This window comes from Sus scrofa, chromosome 12, assembly GCF_000003025.6.
Source record: "Sus scrofa isolate TJ Tabasco breed Duroc chromosome 12, Sscrofa11.1, whole genome shotgun sequence".
In the NCBI taxonomy this organism is placed as follows: domain Eukaryota; kingdom Metazoa; phylum Chordata; class Mammalia; order Artiodactyla; family Suidae; genus Sus; species Sus scrofa.
The window spans coordinates 33,265,296-33,285,357 of NC_010454.4; the positions used below are offsets into that span (position 1 = coordinate 33,265,296).

At 45.7% G+C, this 20,062-nt stretch overlaps 1 protein-coding gene across 1 annotated transcript in view; it reads left to right on the forward strand.

Moving 5' to 3' along the window:
• The window catches only part of SCPEP1 (serine carboxypeptidase 1), a 31,297-nt gene continuing 11,448 nt past the window's right edge, over positions 214 to 20,062 (forward strand). The window contains exons 1-6 of the mRNA XM_005656968.3: positions 214 to 359; positions 4,098 to 4,246; positions 10,999 to 11,088; positions 12,649 to 12,804; positions 13,165 to 13,239; positions 17,907 to 17,979. Coding sequence (XP_005657025.1) covers positions 296 to 359; positions 4,098 to 4,246; positions 10,999 to 11,088; positions 12,649 to 12,804; positions 13,165 to 13,239; positions 17,907 to 17,979 — 607 coding nt within the window. The 5' untranslated portion in view covers positions 214 to 295. The remainder of the gene's footprint in view (positions 360 to 4,097; positions 4,247 to 10,998; positions 11,089 to 12,648; positions 12,805 to 13,164; positions 13,240 to 17,906; positions 17,980 to 20,062) is intronic.

Here is a 20,062-nt window from a genome sequence, read left to right on the forward strand (position 1 = left end):
CAAATCAATGCATTAAACACCTCTTCTTTTCTGCTTGTCCTCAAAACGGCAAAGAAAGACGGGTAAGGTAAAAAGAACATCCAGGCGGCGCCGCTGCACGGATCCCTGTGGGCCCGCTTGGCAGAGGGCACGTGGGACTCTCCTGGCCCAAGTCACCGCATAAGCCCCGCCCCTAGACCAGACCCCGCCCCTGCCCACCCGCCCAGGCCCCGCCCAGCCTTGTCCCGCCCTCCACGATCACGTGGTGGGGCGCAGGGTCCAGCCTTGTAGTTGATGCTGACGCCCGGTATTCGCCATGGAGCTGGCGCAGCGGAGCTGTCCCGTGCCGTTGCTACTGCTGCTTCTGGGCCTGAGCACCGGTAGGTTCGGACAAAAGGTCCATCAGCGGCTGGTGCCTCCTCTATCCAGGGATGAGAATCTTTTAGTGGATTTGTGCTTTTTAAAGCATATTCCTTTCCCCTTGTTTCTGCTTTGCATAATTATTTTGCTTTTGAACTTCACTCTTTTTTTTTTTTTCTTTCATTCAAAGTTCTTTTTCTACTTTATTTTCTGGCCCTAGGTGGTCTGTGCTTCCTTTTTTCCCCCGCACCTATGTAGAAGCAGTTTCTCAAAGATTAGGAGAAGCTGCTGATCAATGCGATTTCCATGCTCTTAAGGCCATCTCCCTTTTCCTGTCGTGACTGACTGATAAATGAGGTTATAAGGTCTTTTTACTTTGAACTGAACTGAAACACATGGTCCAAACGGCCCTGAAAAGTCCTACCACGAGTGGGGCATTTCACTGAGATTAAACTTTCTTCCTCTGTTTGATCAGAACAGACAGGATAATAGCTCCCCTCACCGCAGTTCTTTCTGGCAAAAACAAATTCGTGTTAAATAGGATGACTTGCACATTGATTTTAAGTCTTTTTTGCAAGCAAAATGACTCCTGGCCTGAATCAAGAACTGAGAATTCCTTCTGGCCATAAACTTGCCTTGTGATCTTAGGCAAGTTGCTTAACTTGCTTTCCCTTCTGTAAAACGGGGATCTCGTGACCCTTCAGCTTGTGTCAGGGAAATGGCAACTAGGTCGCCCCCCATATTTTAACAGTGATCACTGGCAGGAAAGGGAGAAGTGCTCGGGGTTAGGTCAAAAGGGACCAAGCCTTATTTGTCATTATCAAGGGAACTGTAATCTTGTGTTACTTGTATGTAGCACCTTATAGCCACATCTGTAATAAATATTCTAACTATTCTGTTTTGTTCATCCAACCACTTTCTGGTTGTCCATCCTTATCAAGTTACAAAATAGTATTGTCTCCTCATCTACTCCCTTCTCTCCTTTTTGGGACCAGTTTTTGTCCTTTTGCTTGCCACGGGAACATGAAATTCAAAAAAGGAGGAAGTAGAGACAGAAAAACTCCGGTCCCCAAGGGTTCCTCTCTCATCACGTTTTGACATCAGCCTTTTTTCCCACAGAGTAGTCTTTGAGAAAAAAGATACTTGGAAGTTGTTAAGTCAGCAGAAGTGAAATAGAAAAATGTGTTTAACAGCTCTCTTGTGGAGCAGTGAGTTAAGGGTCTGGCATTGTCACTGCAGTAGCTCAGGTCTCTGCTATGGCTTGGGTTTGATCCTTGGCCCTGGAACGTCCATATGTTGCAGGTGTGGCCAAAAAGAAAAAAAAAAGAAAAAAATGTGTCCCACCTACTCTTTTTTTGTTGTTTGTTTTTTGTCTTTTGTCCTTTTTTTTTTTTAGGGCCACACCTGCAACATTTGGAGGTTCCCAGGCTAGGGGTCCAATCGGAGCTGTTGCTGCAGGCCTACACCACAGCCACAGCAATGCCAGATCCAAGCTGCGTCTGTGACCTACACCACAGTTTATGGCAACGCTGGATCCTTAACCCACTGAGCGAGGCCAGGGATGGAACCTGCAACCTCATGGTTCCTAGTCGGATTCATTTCTGCTGCGCCATGACGGGAACTCCCACCTACTCTTTTCTGATGTATGCTTTACAGGTGCTAGAAAAGTTAGCTAAGGAAAATTGGAGTTGTGGGATGAAATAATCTAGATATGGCTTTTGATAAATTTTCTGCCAAATTGCCTTCCCAGGAAATTATGCTGACAGTGCTGAGGGCTCGTCTCCTGTCTCCTTGTGGACACGGGACCCCTGCATTGTCAAATAAGCAAAGATTTTTTTAGTGATCTCATTATTGTTTTAATTTTAACTTCTGTGTTTATTAGTGATGTTAAACATTCTTTCACATATTTATCAGGCATTCATATTTCCTTTTTCTTTTTTTTTGAAGTGTATTTTCTTTTCTTTTTTTTATTTCCCCAATATATTATTTTTTTCTACTGTACAGCATGCTGACCCAGTTTTATATATATATATATATTCTTTTTTGTCACATTATCATGCTCCATCATAAGTGACTAGATATAGTTCCGAGTGCTACACAGCAGGATCTCATTGCTAATCCATTCCAAAGGCAATAGTCTGCATGTATTTACTTTTTCATAAATTACTTTCTCACAGCAATTATCCATTTCATTATTAAGAGCTTGATTTTTTTTCCTTTCTTTTTCTTTTTTGGCCTCCCTGCAGCATATGGAGTTCCAGAGCCAGGGATCAGGTCTGAGCCTCAGTCACAAAGCCACAGCTGCAGCAACGTTGGTTCCTTAACCCACTCTGCAGGACTGGGAATTGAACCTGTGTCCCGTCGATCCCAAGATGCTGCTGATTTCATTGCGCCAGAGTGGGAACTCCAAGATCTTACATTTCTAATTGATTTAATGATTAACGAGCTACCCTTTTTCATATTTGTTGCCGATCTTTGCTCTTTTGGCTTTTTTGTTGCTCAGAAATGTAACAAGTTTCTGTTCTGAACTCTTGATGTTTTACTTTCCAATCTCTGGGGTATGCTTAAATCATTTCCCCATGCAGAGGTCAGAAAAACATTCAACTGTATTTTCGTATTATTTTTCACATCAGAATTGTAAAATTAAAATACTCGATCCACTTGGAATTTATTTTGGTTTATAGTGTTAAGAGTAAACCAACATTTCTTTTTTCTTTTTTTTTTTCCTTCTTCTTCTTTTTTTTTTTTTTTTTTTTTTTGGCTTTTCAGGGCTGCACCTGTGGCATTTGGAAGTTCCTGGGCTATAGGTCAAATCGGAGTTGCAGCTGCCAGCCTACACCACAGCCACAGTAATGCTGGATCTGAGCCGCATCTGCAACCTACATAATAGCTCACTGCAATGCCGGATCCTTAACCTACTGAGCGATGCCAGGGGTGAAACCCATGTCCTCAAGGATCCTAGTTGGATTCATTACCCCTGGGCCGTGACAGGAACTCCTACAATTCTTTTTTTTTTTTTTTTTCCGTTCAAAAAAGCTAACAGTTACACCAGCATAACATACCGAATAGTCTTGGCCCAACTAATTTGTGCTTCCTCTTTAATCCTATATTAAATAGAAACAAAAATCAGCTTGCTGCATTTTGAGATTTTTTTTTTACTCCCCCCCCCCCCCCCCCGCAAAATGTAAGTCTCTCTCTTTTTAAAAACAGGGAGTTCCTGTTGTGGCGCAGCGGAACTGGGAATCATGAGGTTGCAGGTTTGACCCCTGGCCTCACTTAGTGGGTTAAGGATCCAACGTTGCCGTGAGCTGTGGTGTAGGTTGCAGACTTGGCCCGGATCCTGCATTGCTGTGGCTCTGGCGTAGGCCGGCAGCAACAGCTCCAATTGGACCCCTAGCCTGGGAACCTCGATATGCCACAGGTGTGGTCCTAAAAAGACAAATAAAACAGTATTATAAACATATTTCATGCTCACTATTAAGAATCCAAATGTTACATGGAAGTTCCCTAATGGTCTAGTGGTTAGGACTCACTGCTGCAGCCCAGGTTCCATCCCGGGATCTCAGGATCCTACATCAGAATCCAAACCCCCTGTGCCACTACCCTGTGTTTGGTTTGTTTTTTCACTGCTGAGGTTTGTATGAAAACAAGTAAATTGCCTGAAATATAAACCAGATCATCCCTAGACTAGGAATGGGCTTGGAATTTACCTGATCATAGACATTCTTCAGGAAAATCAAATTGTTCTTCTGTTTCAGGAGCAGTCCTCAACTGGTCCACAGAGGAAGGCAAGGAAGCATGGGATTATGTGACTGTCCGGAAAGATGCCCACATGTTCTGGTGGCTCTATTATGCCACCAACCCCTGCAAGAACTTCACAGAACTGCCCCTGGTCATGTGGCTTCAGGTAAAAGAGGTTTCACTGCCTGGCCTGAGGCTGAGGCCAGGTTTCCACAGCTTTGCTTGCTCTTAAAGGCTCACAGCTAAGCAGTAAAGAACTGATCTGGGGAGTTCCCGTCGTGGCGCAGTGGTTAACGAATCCGACTAGGAACCATGAGGTTTCGGGTTCGGTCCCTGCCCTTGCTCAGTGGGTTAACGATCCGGCGTTGCCGTGAGCTGTGGTGTAGGTTGCAGACGCGGCTCGGATCCCGCGTTGCTGTGGCTCTGGCGTAGGCCGGTGGCTACAGCTCCGATTCAACCCCTAGCCTGGGAACCTCCATATGCCGCGGGAGCGGCCAAGAAATAGCAACAATAACAACAACAACAAAAAGACAAAAAAAAAAAAGAACTGATCTGGGAGTTCCCATCGTGGCACAGTAGAAATGAATCCGACTTGGAACCATGAGGTTGCAGGTTCGATCCCTGGTCTCACTCAGTGGGTTAAGGATCCAGCGTTGCCATGAGCTGTGGTGTAAGTCACAGACGTGGCTCGGATCTGGCGTGGCTGTGGCTGTGGCTGTGGCTGGCAGCTGTAGCTCCAATTGGACCCCTAGCCGGGGAACCTCCATATGTCTGCAGGTGCAGCCCTAAAAAGTACAAAAGACAAAAAAAAAAAAAAAAAAAAAAGGAACTGATCTGGTGCAGCCTGCTAGGAATCTCCTAGGCTTGGGGATTTGGCATCCTTCTGAGGCAGGCAAAGGCCAAGGAAGCCAAATCAGAGAGTGGGAAGTTCTAGCCTTTTGCAGGGGTATTTTTCTACTGAACCCAGGCCAGGCAGTGGCAGGAACCTTAACTGGAAGCTCCTGAAGACACATTTGACTATAGACTGATAGAAAGTTTATGAAGGAGGAGTTCCCGTTGTGGTACAGTGGTTAACGAATCCGACTAGGAACCATGAGGTTGCAGGTTCAATCTCTGCCCTTGCTTAGTGGGTTAACGATCCGGCGTTGCCGTGGGCTGTAGTGTAGATCGCATATATGGCTCGGATCCCATGTTGCTGTGGCTCTGGTGTAGGCCGGTGGCTACAGCTCTGATTCGACCCCTAGCCTGGGAACCTCCATATGCTGCAGGTGCGGCTCTAGAAAAAGGCAAAAAGACAAAAAAAAAAAAAAAAAAAAAAAAAGTTTATGAAGGAGTTCCCATCGTGGCTCAGCGGAAACGAATCTGACTAGCATCCATGAGGACGTAGGTTCAATCGCTGTCCTCGCTCAGTGGGTTAAGGATCCAGTGTTGCCATTAGCTGTGATGTAGATCACACATGTGGCTTGGATCCTGAGTGGCTGTGGCTGTGGCTGTGGCGTAGGCTGGTGGCTATAGCTCCAAATGGACCCCTAGCCTGGGAACCTCCATGTGCTGCAGGTAACAAACCCTAAAAAGACAAAAAATAAAAATAAAAAATAAAAAGTTTATGGACTCTTCCAAAGAAAGACTGAAATACCGAACTCCTTGCCCCCAGAAAACCTGATCTTTTGAAAGGACTCAGCTTTTTTGTATCTGCATTAAGTGTTGGGCCCTATGCTTCTCCCTAAAGTGTGTTTGCAATTTAACCTTGAATTCTGGTGGCAGAATGGAAGACAGGAAAACTGGTTGAACAGCATGTGGGGGCAGGCAGAAGAGCCTTCCTTGCATTCCTAAAATATCTGTCCCCAAGTGGCCCACACCCTCCTGGGAGACCAAGGTCTAGGGAGGGGTTGAGGAACGAGGTCTTGCTTCAGCTTCTGGAAACTCTATGCATGGCCCGGCTGGGGCTCCAGGTTGTTCACCTCCTAAATAGGGCACCCTGGTACTCACCTGCATGAGGTGTAAATGTCACTTTCTCCAAAAATGTCATTATTGGGAATTCCCATTGTGGCGCAGTGGAAACAAATCTGACTAGTATCCATGAGGATGTGGGTTCGATTCCTGGCCTCGCTCAGTGGGTTGGGGATTCGGTGTTGCTGTGAGCTGTGGTGTAGGTCGCAGATGTGGCTCAGATCCCTCTGTTGCTGTGGCTCTGGCGTAGGCCAGCAGCTGTAGCTCTGATGGGACCCCTAGCCTGGGAACTTCCATGTGCCGTGGGTGAGGCTCTTAAAAAAAAAAAAAAAAAAAAGGCATTGTTGGTGCCCCCAGTTTTGCCTCCCAGGCCAGTGGATGCAGACTTTCTGGCGAGATAGAGTGAGAGGAGCAGTTTGCAGGGAGGGGCCTTTATCTCTTAGGATTATCGCAAGTATTTCCTTCAAGGCTGGGGAGAGGCTCAGCCTGAGGGTGCAGATACGGCTCAGATGAAGAGCCCCGCTGTGTCCCCGAGGGAACTTCTGTCCCTCCTCAGTGGCTGGAGATGAAGATGTGGCAGGGTTACCAGGGAGAGCTGGGTCCTTGGCGCCTTCCTGCCACTTACAGCTGCAACAAGACACTTCCCTTCTCTGGGCTTTGTTTTCTAACATGGGGGATTCCGGTGGTTTTCAAACTTTTTATTAATCAGCAGAACTTTTTCCACCCCCAAGTGAAAGCTTACAGACCAGCTAAAGCAGAAGAAGTAAGTGCCCTGGGGCTGGGGTGGGGGCAGGGTGCCAAGTCTCACCCGTTCAGCCTCCCCTTTGTCATATGCTGTTCCTTGGGCAGGTTCTGAGCTTCCAGGAACACAGCTTGAAAACCACTGAATTTCAGAAGTTGCAAACCTTCCTTTCAGTCGATTGCGGAGCAGCGTGGTTGTTTTATTTGAATGAGTTGCCAGTACTTTACAATCAAAACATTTCCTTCCTTTTTCCAGAAAATCAGGAGATGTAACATCTTGGGGCCTGAACCTGCGATCCCAGAGCTGAGTGGCAGGGGAGGGGCCCTTACAGAGGTGGGAGCTCCTGGAGGAGGGGACCCTCTGCCCGCACCACTTGTGGCCCCTGGAGGCCATTCAGTTTGTGACCTTTGGTTACTATGAGATGCTATTTGATGGTTATCAACTGCTGTTGATCTCCCCAGAGGCCCAAGGGAGGAGGAAAAGGGTATAATTAAAGATGGAATCATTAATTCAGATTAAAAGGGGATCTATGTTAGCAGCCTGCTGAGAACACGAGCATTGACTTCTCAGGGCAGGTCTTTGAGAACCAAGGTCATGCCATCTGCGTGGAATAGCTCTGAGTGATGTCGCATGCACTGTAGGTATGCCTTCAAGTCATTTTAAGCATTTCACTTGGTCCTCTGACACCTTTGCCATATTTCAGAGTCATTGGATAGCCCCAGGCCATGACAGAAGCCCATCCAAAAGTTCTAGACAAAAGAAGAATAGAATGTTCTCAAATAGAATAGAAGAGGAAAATGGGATTTCTCCCTAGACCACGCTCCTAGATTCCAGCTTCCCTCCTTTCACTTTGGTCCTATCTCAGCCCATTTAGTCCACCAGAAAAAGGGGGCCTAGCTTTTACTTGAGAACATTGCTCTTTTCTTTCCTTTTTTCTTTCTTTCTTTCTTTTTTTTTTTTTTTTAGGGTTGCACCCTCGGCATATGGAAGTTCCCAGGCTAGGGGTCAAATCAGAGCTGTAGCTGCCGGCCTACACCACAGCACACCAGATCCGAGCTGTGTCTGTGACTTACAGGGATCAAAACTTGCATCCCCATGGATACTACTCAGATTCATTTCTGCTGAGCCATGATGGGAACCCCCCCACTCTTTTTAAATTGTAGTTGATGTGCAGTATTATATAGGTTACAAATGTATAATACAGTGATTCACAATTTTAAGGATTATACTCCATTTATAGTTCTATAAAACATTGGCTATATTCCCTGTGTTGTACAATATAGTCTTGTAGCTTATTTTATACATAGTAGTTTGTGCTTCTTAATCACCTCACCTATTTTGCCCCTCTCCACTCTCTTCTCCCCACTGGTAACCACTAGTTCTCTATGTCTATATATCTGTTTCTTTTTTGTTTTGTTTACTAGTTTGTTTTATTTTTTTAGATTCCACATGCAAGTAACATCATAGTGTATGTGTCTTTCTCTGTCTGACTTATTTCACTTTAGCATAATACTCTCCAAGTCCATCCATGGTGCTGCAAGTGGCAAAATTTCTTTTTTATGACTGAGTAGTATTCCACTGTGTGAGTAGTATTCCACTGTGTGTACGTGTATTACTACGTCTTCTTCATCCATTCATCTGTTCATGGACACTTAGGTTGCTTCCATATCTAGGCGATTGTTAACGATACTGCTCCGAACTTTGGGGTGCTTGTGTCTTTTCAAAATTAGTGTCTTTATAGATACTCAGGACTGGTATTGCTGGGCCATATGGTAGTTCTATTTTTAGTTTTCTGAGGAACCTCCATACTGTTTTCCATAGTGGCTGCACCAATTTACATTCCCACCAACAGTGTAGGGGGATTCCCTTTTCTCTACATCCTCTCCAACATTTGTCATTTGTGTTCCTTTTGATGATAGCCATTCTGACAGATGTGAGGTGATACTTCATTGTAGTTTTGATTTGTTTCCCTGTTGATTAGCAGTGTTGAGCATCTTTCCATGTGCCTGCTGGCCATCTGCATTTTCTCTTTGGAAAAATATCCGTTGAGTTCTACCGCCCATTTTTGGATCTTGTTTTTTGGAGGGACGGGGGGCTGGCTGTATGCTCAAGGCATGTGGAAGTTTCCAGGCCAGGGATTGATCCCACGCAACAGCAGTGACCCGAGCCACTGCAGTGACAACACTGGATCCTTAACCAAAAGGGAAATCCTGTTTTTTTGATGTCGAGTTGCATAAGTTGTTTATACATGTTGGATATTAATCCTTTATCGGTCATATAACTTGCAAATATTTTCTCCCATTCAGTAGCTCGTCTTTTCATTTTGTTAATGGCGGTGACACTTGCTCCTAATTTATTGTCTGTTACATGATAAGCATTTTTCACTGTTGCCTCATAGATTCTCATAGTTTGTGACTCCAAATGGCAGTGTCACATTCCATCTTGTAGACATGTCCTGATTTACTAGTTCATTCCCCTAATGGGAGACACTGGAATTGCATCCTTTTGCTGTAATTAATACACTGCAATGAACAGCTCCCTCTGGTTTGTGACTCTTTACTACTGTGTTAGGAAATCATAAGATACAGAGTACATGTAATTAGAGGGATTTATAGCCTCCCAGTTTTATAATAGTCAGCTTAGTGTAGATGCAAAACATTAAATAGTTTCATAGTCTTTCCTTGTTGAGGTCCTCTAGCTACCCCTGAGCCCTGACTCTATGTTGTCGTCTTCTTTTTTTTTTTTTTTTCCTTTTTTTTTTTTTTTTGATTGCACCCACGGCATGTGGAAGTTCCAGGGCAGGGATCCAACCTACGCCTCAGAAGCAACCTGAGCCACTGCAGTGACAATGCCAGATCCTTAGCCATTAGGCCACCAGGGAACTCCAAACTTAACCTATCTTTTTACTTTTTTCTTTCCTTTTTAGGGCCTATGGCATACGGAAGTTCCCAGGCTAGAGGTCAAATCAGAGCTGGCAGCTGCCGGCTTACGCCACAGCCACAACAATGCCAGATCCAAGCCATGTCTGCAACCTATACCATAGTTGATGGTTAATCCTTTAACCCACTCAGAGATTGAACCTACAACCTCATGGATACCAGTCAGGTTCTTAACCTGCTGCTTTACAGTGGGAACTCCCAAATTTACCTTTCTAAAAAAATTTTTTTTTAATTTAAAAAAATTTTTTCTGAGTTCTATTTTGCCTGAGCCATTCCCTTCCGTCTTTGTGTATGTCCCTTTCCTGCCCATCTTGCAGAGGGAGGCAGTATCCTGGCTCAACTGGTCCAGAAAAGCCTCACCATCCTTTCCCCTGACCATTTTCTGAAAGGCCCCCTCCCCTCTCTTAGCCCTTAGAATCCGCAGAATCTCTGCCTTTCACTACCCAGGCCCCTAGCACCGACCTTACATTCAGAATCCTGCCTCGCCCCTGGTCCTGGACACCTGAAATATTGAAGTGCTTCGTGCCCTGGGATTTGTTCATTCTCACTGGGGGACCAGCTTGCTCCAACTGCCCCTCAGTCAGGGTCCTTAGATATCCTCAGAGACACTGAGGAGAGGGTAGCTGAGAGTTACAAGGCCCTGGGTCCAGTCCTGGCAGAGCCCCTAATTGCCCTGTCTACTCCAGCGCCTTACTTCTCATCTCTGAAATGAGAGGCGTTGGAAGCCAGCGAGCCCTGTATTAGGCCAAGGCTCAAGCTCAGAGAATAGAGTTAGGATAGTTCCCTCTGGGGACTCTCAGCCCAGGCTGGTTCCTTTTCTCAGAAAGACTTTCGAGTCCCTGGGAGGGGGGCTTAGTTAGTACAGATGGACCTGGTTCACTGGATCAATTGTGTCTTGCATGTAAGGTTGGCCCACCTGGCCATCACTAAATCATAAATCATTTGGAGTGAATGTGGTCATCTTTTTTTTTTTTTTGTCTTTTTGCCTTTTCTAGGGCTGCTCCCGTGGCATATGGAGGTTCCCAGGCTGTGGGTCTAATCAGAGCTGTAGCTGCCGGCCTATGCCAGAGCCACGCAATGCGGGATCTGAGCCACATCTGCGACCTACACTACAGCTCACAGCAATGTCGGATCCTTAACCCACTGAGCAAGGCCAGGGATCAAACCCACCACCTCATGGTTCCTAGTCGGATTCGTTAACCAATGCGCCACGACAGGAACTCCCATGTGGTCACCATTGTGATGACCAAGGTTTGAGTAACGTTTTCTCTGTTTTTCCTTCCACAGGGCGGTCCGGGTGGTTCCAGCACTGGATTCGGGAACTTTGAGGAAATCGGGCCCCTTGACAGTGATCTCAAACCACGGAGAACTACTTGGGTACAGTGAGGAAGGCCCCTCACTCTGATTGCCACGTGGCCCTTCCAGAGAGGGAGCCCCACCCGGCTCTGCCCCACTCTGGGTGGGGTCCCAAGTTGAGCCGCTCCACCCTCTCTGCCTCTGGGTCCCGGGGCCTTGGGCACTTGTCCACGCGGGCTTCCTCTCTAGCTAGCCTCTTCTGTTTCTTGGGACAGTCACCTCCCTGACTCAGTGACCTTTGGCGCCACTTGCCTGCAGGAACTTCTGTCTACTGTAGCAGATACCCTTGACCTGAATATTACCCATGTATTAGCCATTCCTGCAATCCGAGACACCAGGTCCCACCCTCTGGCCAGAGCCTCCAGTCCTCTCCTCTCTCTCCTACTCTCTTACCTCGGTTCTTGACTTCATCGAGACGTCACACCCCTTGTCCTCTCCCCAGGCCCCCCTTTCCCTTTTGTTTGGCCGTACCCGCAGCATGTGGAAGTTTCCGAGCAGGCATTGAATCTGTGCCACAGCAGCGACCCCAGCCACTGCCGTGACTACACTGGATCCTTAACCCGCTGTGCCACAAGGGAACTCCTGTCCTCTGCCCTTTCGATGTCTCTCTAGTTGTCCGTCTAGTTGTCACCCCGCCCCATCATTCTTACCTAACCCCTCTTGGGCCAGCCACAACGGGAACTCCTGGGCCCCTATTTTCAATTTTAGGGGCTATATATACCTAAGAGTATCTTTTCTAGGGCTGCACCCGTGGCATATGGAGGTTCCCAGGCTAGGGGTCCGATTGGAGCTGTAGCCACTGGCCTATGCCACAGCCAAAGCAACATGGGATCCAAGCCGCGTCTACGACCTACACCACAGCTCACAGCAACAGCGAATCCCCAACCCACTGCGTGAGGCCAGGGATTGAACCTGCAACCTCATGGGTCATCCTTTTCTTTGCCATAGTACTCTGTGTTCCTGTTCCAATTTTTTTTTTTTTTTTTTTTTTTTTTTGGTGGCACCCACGGGATGCAGAAGTTCCCTGGGCCAGGGATTGAATCAGCACCACAGCAGCAACCTGAGCCACAGCAGTGACAATGCTGAATCCTTAACCATTACTCCTTAATGCTGACCCACCAGGGAACTCCCCCATTCCAAATTTCTAAAAGTCTGTTTTAGAGACAGAATCATAACCATACTGATATTCTCACAAATGTTGTTGTTGTTACTGTTTTTAGCTCATATAAGATGATCAAAAGATTATTGGTGTGGGAATTCTCTTATGACACAGCAGGTTAAGGATCCAGCATTGTCACTGCAGTAGCTTGAGTGTTTTCGAGAGCTTGATCCCTGGCCTGGGAACTTCCACCACATGCCATGGGCACCAAAAATAAAAAGGAGTTCTCACTGTGGCACCGTGGGTTAATGATCTGGCATTGCCACAGCTGTGGCATAGGTCACAACTCTGGCTCAGATTCGATCCCTGGCCTGGGAACTTCCATATGCCTTGACTGCAGCCCAAAAAAGAAAAAAAGAAAAAAGAAAACTTGATGAGTGCCTGGCTGATTCCAACATTTGACTTTCCTCTATGGCGTGTAGCTTCAGGCAGCCAGTCTTCTGTTTGTGGATAACCCTGTGGGCACTGGGTTCAGTTACGTGAACAGGAGTAATGCCTACGCCAAAGACCTGGCCACGGTGGCATCAGACATGATGGTGCTCCTGAAGACCTTCTTTGATCGCCACAAAGAATTCCAGGTAAGCTGGGAACAGCTCAGCCAGGGGCTAACAGTTGCAGCACTGCATCCATCAGAGGGCACTTAAATTCCCCCAGGGCTCCGTGCCCAGATGGTTCCAGAGAAAGCCTTTTTGCATCCAGCATCAGGTTGTGGGTTTTCATTTCAGTCATCTAGAAAGGTGGTTTTGGCTTGAAAGCATGACCCTGGAGCCAGTATTTTGGTCAAACATAATAATCTGATATAGGGGATTGGAGGAAAGCCCAGCAGAAGCAGATTTGTTTCGCCTGGCCATTTAGTGCACTAAAAATTTGACATCAATTCGCATGAGTTAAAAGGCATTCAGGGTATTTAATTCTCTGTAAATTCCTCTTCTTCCTAGACGATTCCATTCTACATTTTCTCAGAGTCCTATGGAGGAAAAATGGCTGCGGGCATTGCTCTAGAACTTCACAAGGTAATGGGGACAATGACTTCGTTTCGGTTTCAGCCAGAAACTGACTATACCCCTTGTTATACTCAGCTGATAATGGAATATGCTTTGGGCAGGACCTGGTACATACAGAGTCAGGGTAACTCTGTCATTAATAACCATGAAAAGTTTTGAGAAGATCAATGAAGGTTGTCCCATCAGATATCAGATAAGCTATACAGCTACAGCCAGTAAAGCAATGCAGTATTGGTGTGGCCACAAGCAAGTGCAGATAAATGCAGCAGGCTGAAGAATCTAGAAACGTATTTTATATACACTTATGTATATGTGTGTATATACATCTATGTGTCTTATGTAACTCACATATATATCTCACAAATGATCATATATAAATAAGATGACATTGCAAATCATTGAGAAAACAATAGACTATTCAATAAGTGGTTTGGAGACAAATGGCTATCACTTTGGACAATAGTAAAGTTAGATTCTTGCCTTCCATAAAATAGCTGTCCTCAATAGATTTAAAAAATTTAACATAAAGATCAAAACTATAAGAGAACCTGAACATATAGAAAAAAAGTTGTCTAATCTTGGGTAGGAAAAGCTTTCCTTCATAAGATGAAAAAGCCAAAAACCGAAAAGGATAACTTGGACATTTTTAGGCCACAGTGAAATTGAAAACTTCTTAGAATTCCGCAAACAAATTTAAAAGGTAGGAGTTCCCGTCATGGCTCAGCGGTTAACGAATCTGACTGGCATCCATGAGGATGCAGGTTTGATCCCTGGCCTCGCTCAGGCCCAGCGGGTTAAGGATACGGCATTGCCATGAGCTGTGGTGTAGGTCGCAGGCACGGCTCTGATCCTGCATTGCTGTGGCATAGGCTGGCGGCTACAGCTCCAATTGGACCCCTAGCCTGGGAACCTCCATATGTTGTGCGTGCGGCCCTAAAAAGAGAGAAAGACAAAAATAAATAAATAAATAAATAAAAGGTGAACATGGGAAGTTCCCGCTGTGGCTCAGTGGAAATGAACCTGACTAATATCTATGAGGATGCGGGTTCGATCCCTGACCTCGCTCAGTGGGTTAAGGATCCAGCGTTGCCATGACCTGTGGTGTAGGTCGCAGATGGGGCTTGGATCGCGCATTGCTGTGGCTGTGGTGCAGGCTGGCAGCTGTAGCTCCATTTCAACTCCTAGCCTGGGAACCTCCATATGGCACATGTGCCACAGGTGTGGCCCTAAAAAGATGACAATAAGAAAGAAAGGAAGGAAGAAAAAAGGGAGAAAGAAAGAAAATAATAGATGTACATTCACATACAAATCTATAATAGAAAAAAACATTCATATTAGTAATCTATTAAATAAGGCTAATACACTAATAGAAAATTGACAAAAAACATGGGCAGTTTATAGAAGAAATGCAAACAGACAAGTGAACAGTCTTCAACCTTTGTTAGCCAAATCTATGAGATTTGCAAATATTTAAAAGATCAATAACACCCAGTTTTGGTAAGAAGTCAGAGAAATAAATGCTCTCATGCATCTTTGATGGGAATGAAAATTGGTAAATCATTTTAAAAGGGCAATTTGGCTGTACTATCATCTTTTAAAGTGTATGTGCCCTTTGGAGTTCCTGTCATGGCTCAATGGTTAACGAATCTGACTAAGCATCCATGAGGATGCAGGTTTGATCCCTGGCCTCGATCAGTGGGTTATGGTTCTGGTGTTGCCATGAGCTGTGGTGTAGGTTGCAGACATGGCTCAGATCCCACATTGGTATGGCTGTGGTGTAGGCCGGCAGCTATAGCTCTGATTTGACCCCTAGCCTGGGAAGCTCCACGTGCCATGGTTACAGCCCTAAATAGCAAAAAAAAAAAAGAAAAAAAAAAAAAAGTCTGTGTGTCCTTTGACCCAGTAACTTCACTTCCAGGAATCTGTGGGAATACTTATACATGCGTTTGTGTCAGAGGATATTTAGTTCATCATTGCTTATCATGTCCATCAATGGAAAACAAGCTCAGTGGCTATTCGTAGAGGGTTACTTGAATGTGTATGGACACTTTGCAGCCATCAGAAAGAATGGGTAGATCTGTGTATACATACCTATTTGTATGTGTATATTTGCCTGTGAACACAAAAAAAGGAGTTAGAAGGACATACACCACGTTAACTGTGGTTCACTAGTGAGTGTGAAGGTGTAGTTGGGCAGAGGTAAAAAGTTTTTTCACATTTTCTCCTGTCTCCTTCTGTGATTCATTGTTTTATAGTGAGCTTATATGAGGTTTGTTAAAAATTGAATTATAAATGTACACTATTATGTAAGTTACAGGTTTATGTGTATATAGTGATTCATAATTTTTTTTTTTTTTTTTTTTTTTTTGTCTTTTTGCCATTTCTTGGGTCGCTCCTGCAGCATGTGGAGATTCCTAGGCTAGGGGTCCAATCGGAGCTGTAGCCGCCAGCCTACGCCAGAGCCACAGCAACGTGGGATCTGAGCCACGTCTGCAACCTACACCACAGCTCACAGCAACACCGGATCATTAACCCACTGAGCAAGGCCAGGGATCGAACCCGCAACCTCATGCTTCCTAGTCGGATTCATTAACCACTGCGCCACGACGGGAACTCCATGATTCATAATTTTTAAAAGTTAGACTCCATTGATAGTTATAAAACATTGCCTGTCTTCTCCATGTTACATAATATAAGCTATATATATATATATATATATATATATATATATATATATATACTTTTTTTTTTTTTTTTTTGGTCTTTTTGCCTTTTCTTGGGCCGCTCCCATGGCATATGGAGGTTCCCAGGCTAGGGGTCGAATCAGAGCTGTAGCCACCAGCCTATGCCACAGCCACAGCAACGCGGGATCCGAGCCACGTCTACGACCTATACCACAGCTCTCGGCAGCACCGGATCTTTAACCCACTGAGCAAGGCCAGGGATCGAACCCGCAACCTCATGGTTCCTAGTCGGATTCGTTAACCACTGAGCCATGACGGGAACTCCTAAGCTATGTTTTTTTAAACTTTACTAATTCTTTTTAAAATGGAAGCTTTGATAAGAAGCAGTATATGTACATAACAGGAAATTAGAAACTACATCTGTCTGTTAAAAAATTGTATTGGGGAAATAACAATAAAAAAATTCAAAAATTAGGAAAAAAATCTAAGAAAAAAGAAAATACGGCAAGCACAAATGAAGAAAGAGATCACCACATCAGAGATCTAAAATAAGAAAATAATGAATATACCAGCTTTGAACATGGGTAATAAGAGGGGAAGATTTGGGCATTTATTTGCTTTTTTCCATTTTCTTTTTGGCTGGACCCACGACACATGGAAGTTGCTGGCCCAGGGATGGAAACTGAGCCATAGCAGCAAATCAGTCTACTAAAGTGACAACGTTAGGTCGCTAACCTGCTGCGACGCAGGAGAATGCCTATCTGGCTTTCCCAAAAGGAACTTAATTTGTTACATCAGTAGTCCCAGATGAAGAGGAAATGTTCTTTGGAGTTCCTGTCGTAGCTCAGTGGTTAACAAATCCGACTAGGATCCATGAGGTTGCAGGTTCGACCCCTGGCCTTGCTCAGTGGGTTAAGGATCTGGCATTGCGGTGAGCTGGTATAGGTTGCAGACACGGCTCAGATGCCGAGTTGCTGTGGCTGTGGTGTAGGCCGGTGGCTACAGCTCCGATTCGACCCCTAGCCTGGGAACCTCTATATGCCGTGGATGCGGCCCTAGAAAAAGACAAAAAAAAAAAAAAGAGGAAGTGTTCCACTTTATAGAAGTAAATCAGCTAAACCTTCTTAATCTTTTTTTAAGTTGCATCATACAGCATGAAAATAACCATAATTCTTTTAGCCCATCCTACTGATTTAGATTGTTTCCAGTGTTCTGCTTCTGGGCAGATGTATTCCTTTTAAATAAATAAAAGGAGGAGTTCCCTCCATGTCTTAGTGGAGACGAATCTGACTAGTATCCATGAGGACACAGGTTTGATCCCTGGCCTCGCTCAGTGGGTTAAGGATCCGGCGTTGCCATGAGCTGTGGTGTAGGTCGCAGATGCGGCTGGGATCCCACATTGCTGTGGCTGTGGCGTAGGCCGGCACCTACAACTCCAATTCGAGCCCCCTGGAACTTCCATATGCTGCAGGTGCAGCCCGAATAAGACAAAAATAAGTAGAAAATAAATAAATAAATAAATAAAAGGAGTAGGGGGGCATGAGCTTGCAGTCCTGAGGCATCCATCCCACCCGAGAGGACCTCCCCAGGAGGTCTCCCTGCTCTTTGATGATGGCCACTTGGGCAGTGACCATTCACCCAGAGTGTCCCCAGGGCTTCTTGTGAGAAATCACAGGCGTCAAGGGGGAAGGGGACCCGCGTCCCTTGCAAGGAAGATAGGGGCCATACCAGATCCCACACATCCTGCCAACACCCTTGTGAACACAGTGCAGAAAAACTCAAACAGGTCCTACTCATTTTGCAAATGGCAAGAGTTACGCCTCCCTCTTCTGGGTGTCTGATGCCTTTGGGTGCCCAGACTACCCCAGGTAGGCAGAGTATTCTGTGCTCAGGAAAGGCAGTGGATAAAGGCTTGCACCCTTCATGCCAAGAAAGGGATAGAGGCTCCTGGGCCCCCTTGACAAGGATGTTTCTTGGCTCTTCTTCTTTCAGGCCATTCAGCAAGGGACCATCCAGTGCAACTTTGCCGGCGTTGCTTTAGGTGACTCCTGGATCTCTCCCCTTGGTAAGTAGGATATTTTCAGACATTTTGTTTTTTTATTTTTTGTAATTTTTTCTTTTTAAGTCTGCACCTGCAGCATATGGACGTTCCCAGGCTAGGGTTTGAATCGGTGCTATAGCTGCCGGCCTACACCACAGCCACAGCAATGCAAGATCCAAGCCGAGTCTGCGACCTACACCACAGCTCATGGCAGTGCTGGATCCTTAATCCGCTGAGCGAGGCCAGGGATCCAACCCAAGTCCTCGTGGATACTAGTCGGGTTTGTTACTGCTGAGCCTCGACGGGAATGCCAATGTTGGGTTCTTAACCTGCTAAGCCACAATGAAAACTCAAACATTTCAAAATTCCCTTTCCCCACCCCTCGCTGGGGCTTTTGATTGTGTTGTCCAGATCGAAGAAGAAGGCAGTGGAATTTTCTGGGTCCTTGGCGAGGTCAGCACAGGAAGCATTTGCCCCAGGAGCTTCCAAAGAATTTGGGGGTGAGAACTCATTTACAAAGCATTTACCATGGGGTGCTACAGGTTGGACCGAATTCTTGTACTTAATTCTCTCAACCAAAGCATTGAATTTTATCGCTAAAGACATTTCAGAGACTCAGAGAAGTGATGGCATTTGCTCTCTGATGCACAGGATGAGTGGCCCAGGCAGGAATCAAACCCGGGTGTTTGTCATCTTGTCCCCTCCATCAACATTTGGGGTGAAGTTCCCAGCTACTGGACAGGGTTACCATCTGGTTCTAAAACTCTGAGGCTTGCAGTTTCATAACCTCAGTGTCCCTGTTGGGAGTTTAGGTTAAAGCTTCTTGTATTGCCAGACAGCCAGGATGTGGCTTCAGGCATCGGAAACAATCACGTGGTGGGGTTAACTCTAGCGAGGATGTCAGCATCTCAGCCCTGTGACATTTTGAGTCGCGTGATTCTTTGCTGTGGGGGGTGTCCTATGCAATGTAGGATGTTAGCCTCTCTACCCTTTATCTAGATGCCAGTGGGACAATAATATCTCCAGACATGACTAAGTGTCCTCTGGCAGACAAAATCACCCCTGGTTAAGAATCCCTACTCTGGGAGTTCCCGCTGTGGTGCAGCACCATGATGCAGGTTCGAACCCTGGCCTGGTGCAGTGGGTTAAAGGCACCAGCGTTGCTGCAGCTGCAGTGTAGGTCACAACTGTGGCTGGGATCTGAGCCCTGGCCCTGGAACTCCATATGCCACAGGATGGCCAAAAAAAGAAAAAAAAAAAAACAAAAAACAGAATTACTGCTCTAGGGAGCTCCCTTGCAGTGCAGTGGGTTAAGGATCCAGCAAAATCACTGCAGCAGCTTGGGTTGTTGCTGTGGCTTGGGTTCAATCCCTGGCCAGGGAACTTCCACATGCTGCGGGTGTGGCAAAAAAAAAAAAAAAGAAAAAAGAAAAAAGACTGCTCTTACCTAACAAAACATGACTGTTCACAGGTGAAACCAAACTGTTTCAGAAGCCTTTAGAAGAGAAGTTGCCTCTTGAGGGGGGAGGAGAAGGGGGCCAAAGGAACTTTCTAGGCTTTCTGTGGTCTATACTTGCATTGGGGTAGTTGTTACATGACTGCATTTTTTTTTTTTTGCTTTTTAGGGCCAAATCCATGGCATATGGAAGTTCCCAGGCTAGGGACTGAATCAGAGCTGCAGCTGCTGGCCTACGAGACAGCTACAGCAACGTGGGATCTGAGCCACATCTGTGACCTACACCACAGCTCACGGCAACGCCAGACCCTTAACCCACTGAGCAAGGTCAGGGATCAAACCCGAAACCTCTTGGTTCCTAGTCAGATTCGTGACCTCTGCACCACAACGGGAACTCCCATGAGTGTATATGTTAATCACCTTTTCTAAATGTATGTTTATGGTTTGTGAGGTGTGCTTATGCCTCATTTAAAAAAAAAATGATTTAGAAGAGGTACTATTTTCACCCTAAAAGATGGAGATTTGGTTTGTTCCAGAGCCATGTCCCTATTGGATTCAAGTTATTCCGATGGCATTTGGGATGGTTATTTCTTTTTTTTTTTTTTTTTGCTCTTTCTTTGGGCCACTCCCTCGGCATATGGAGGTTCCCAG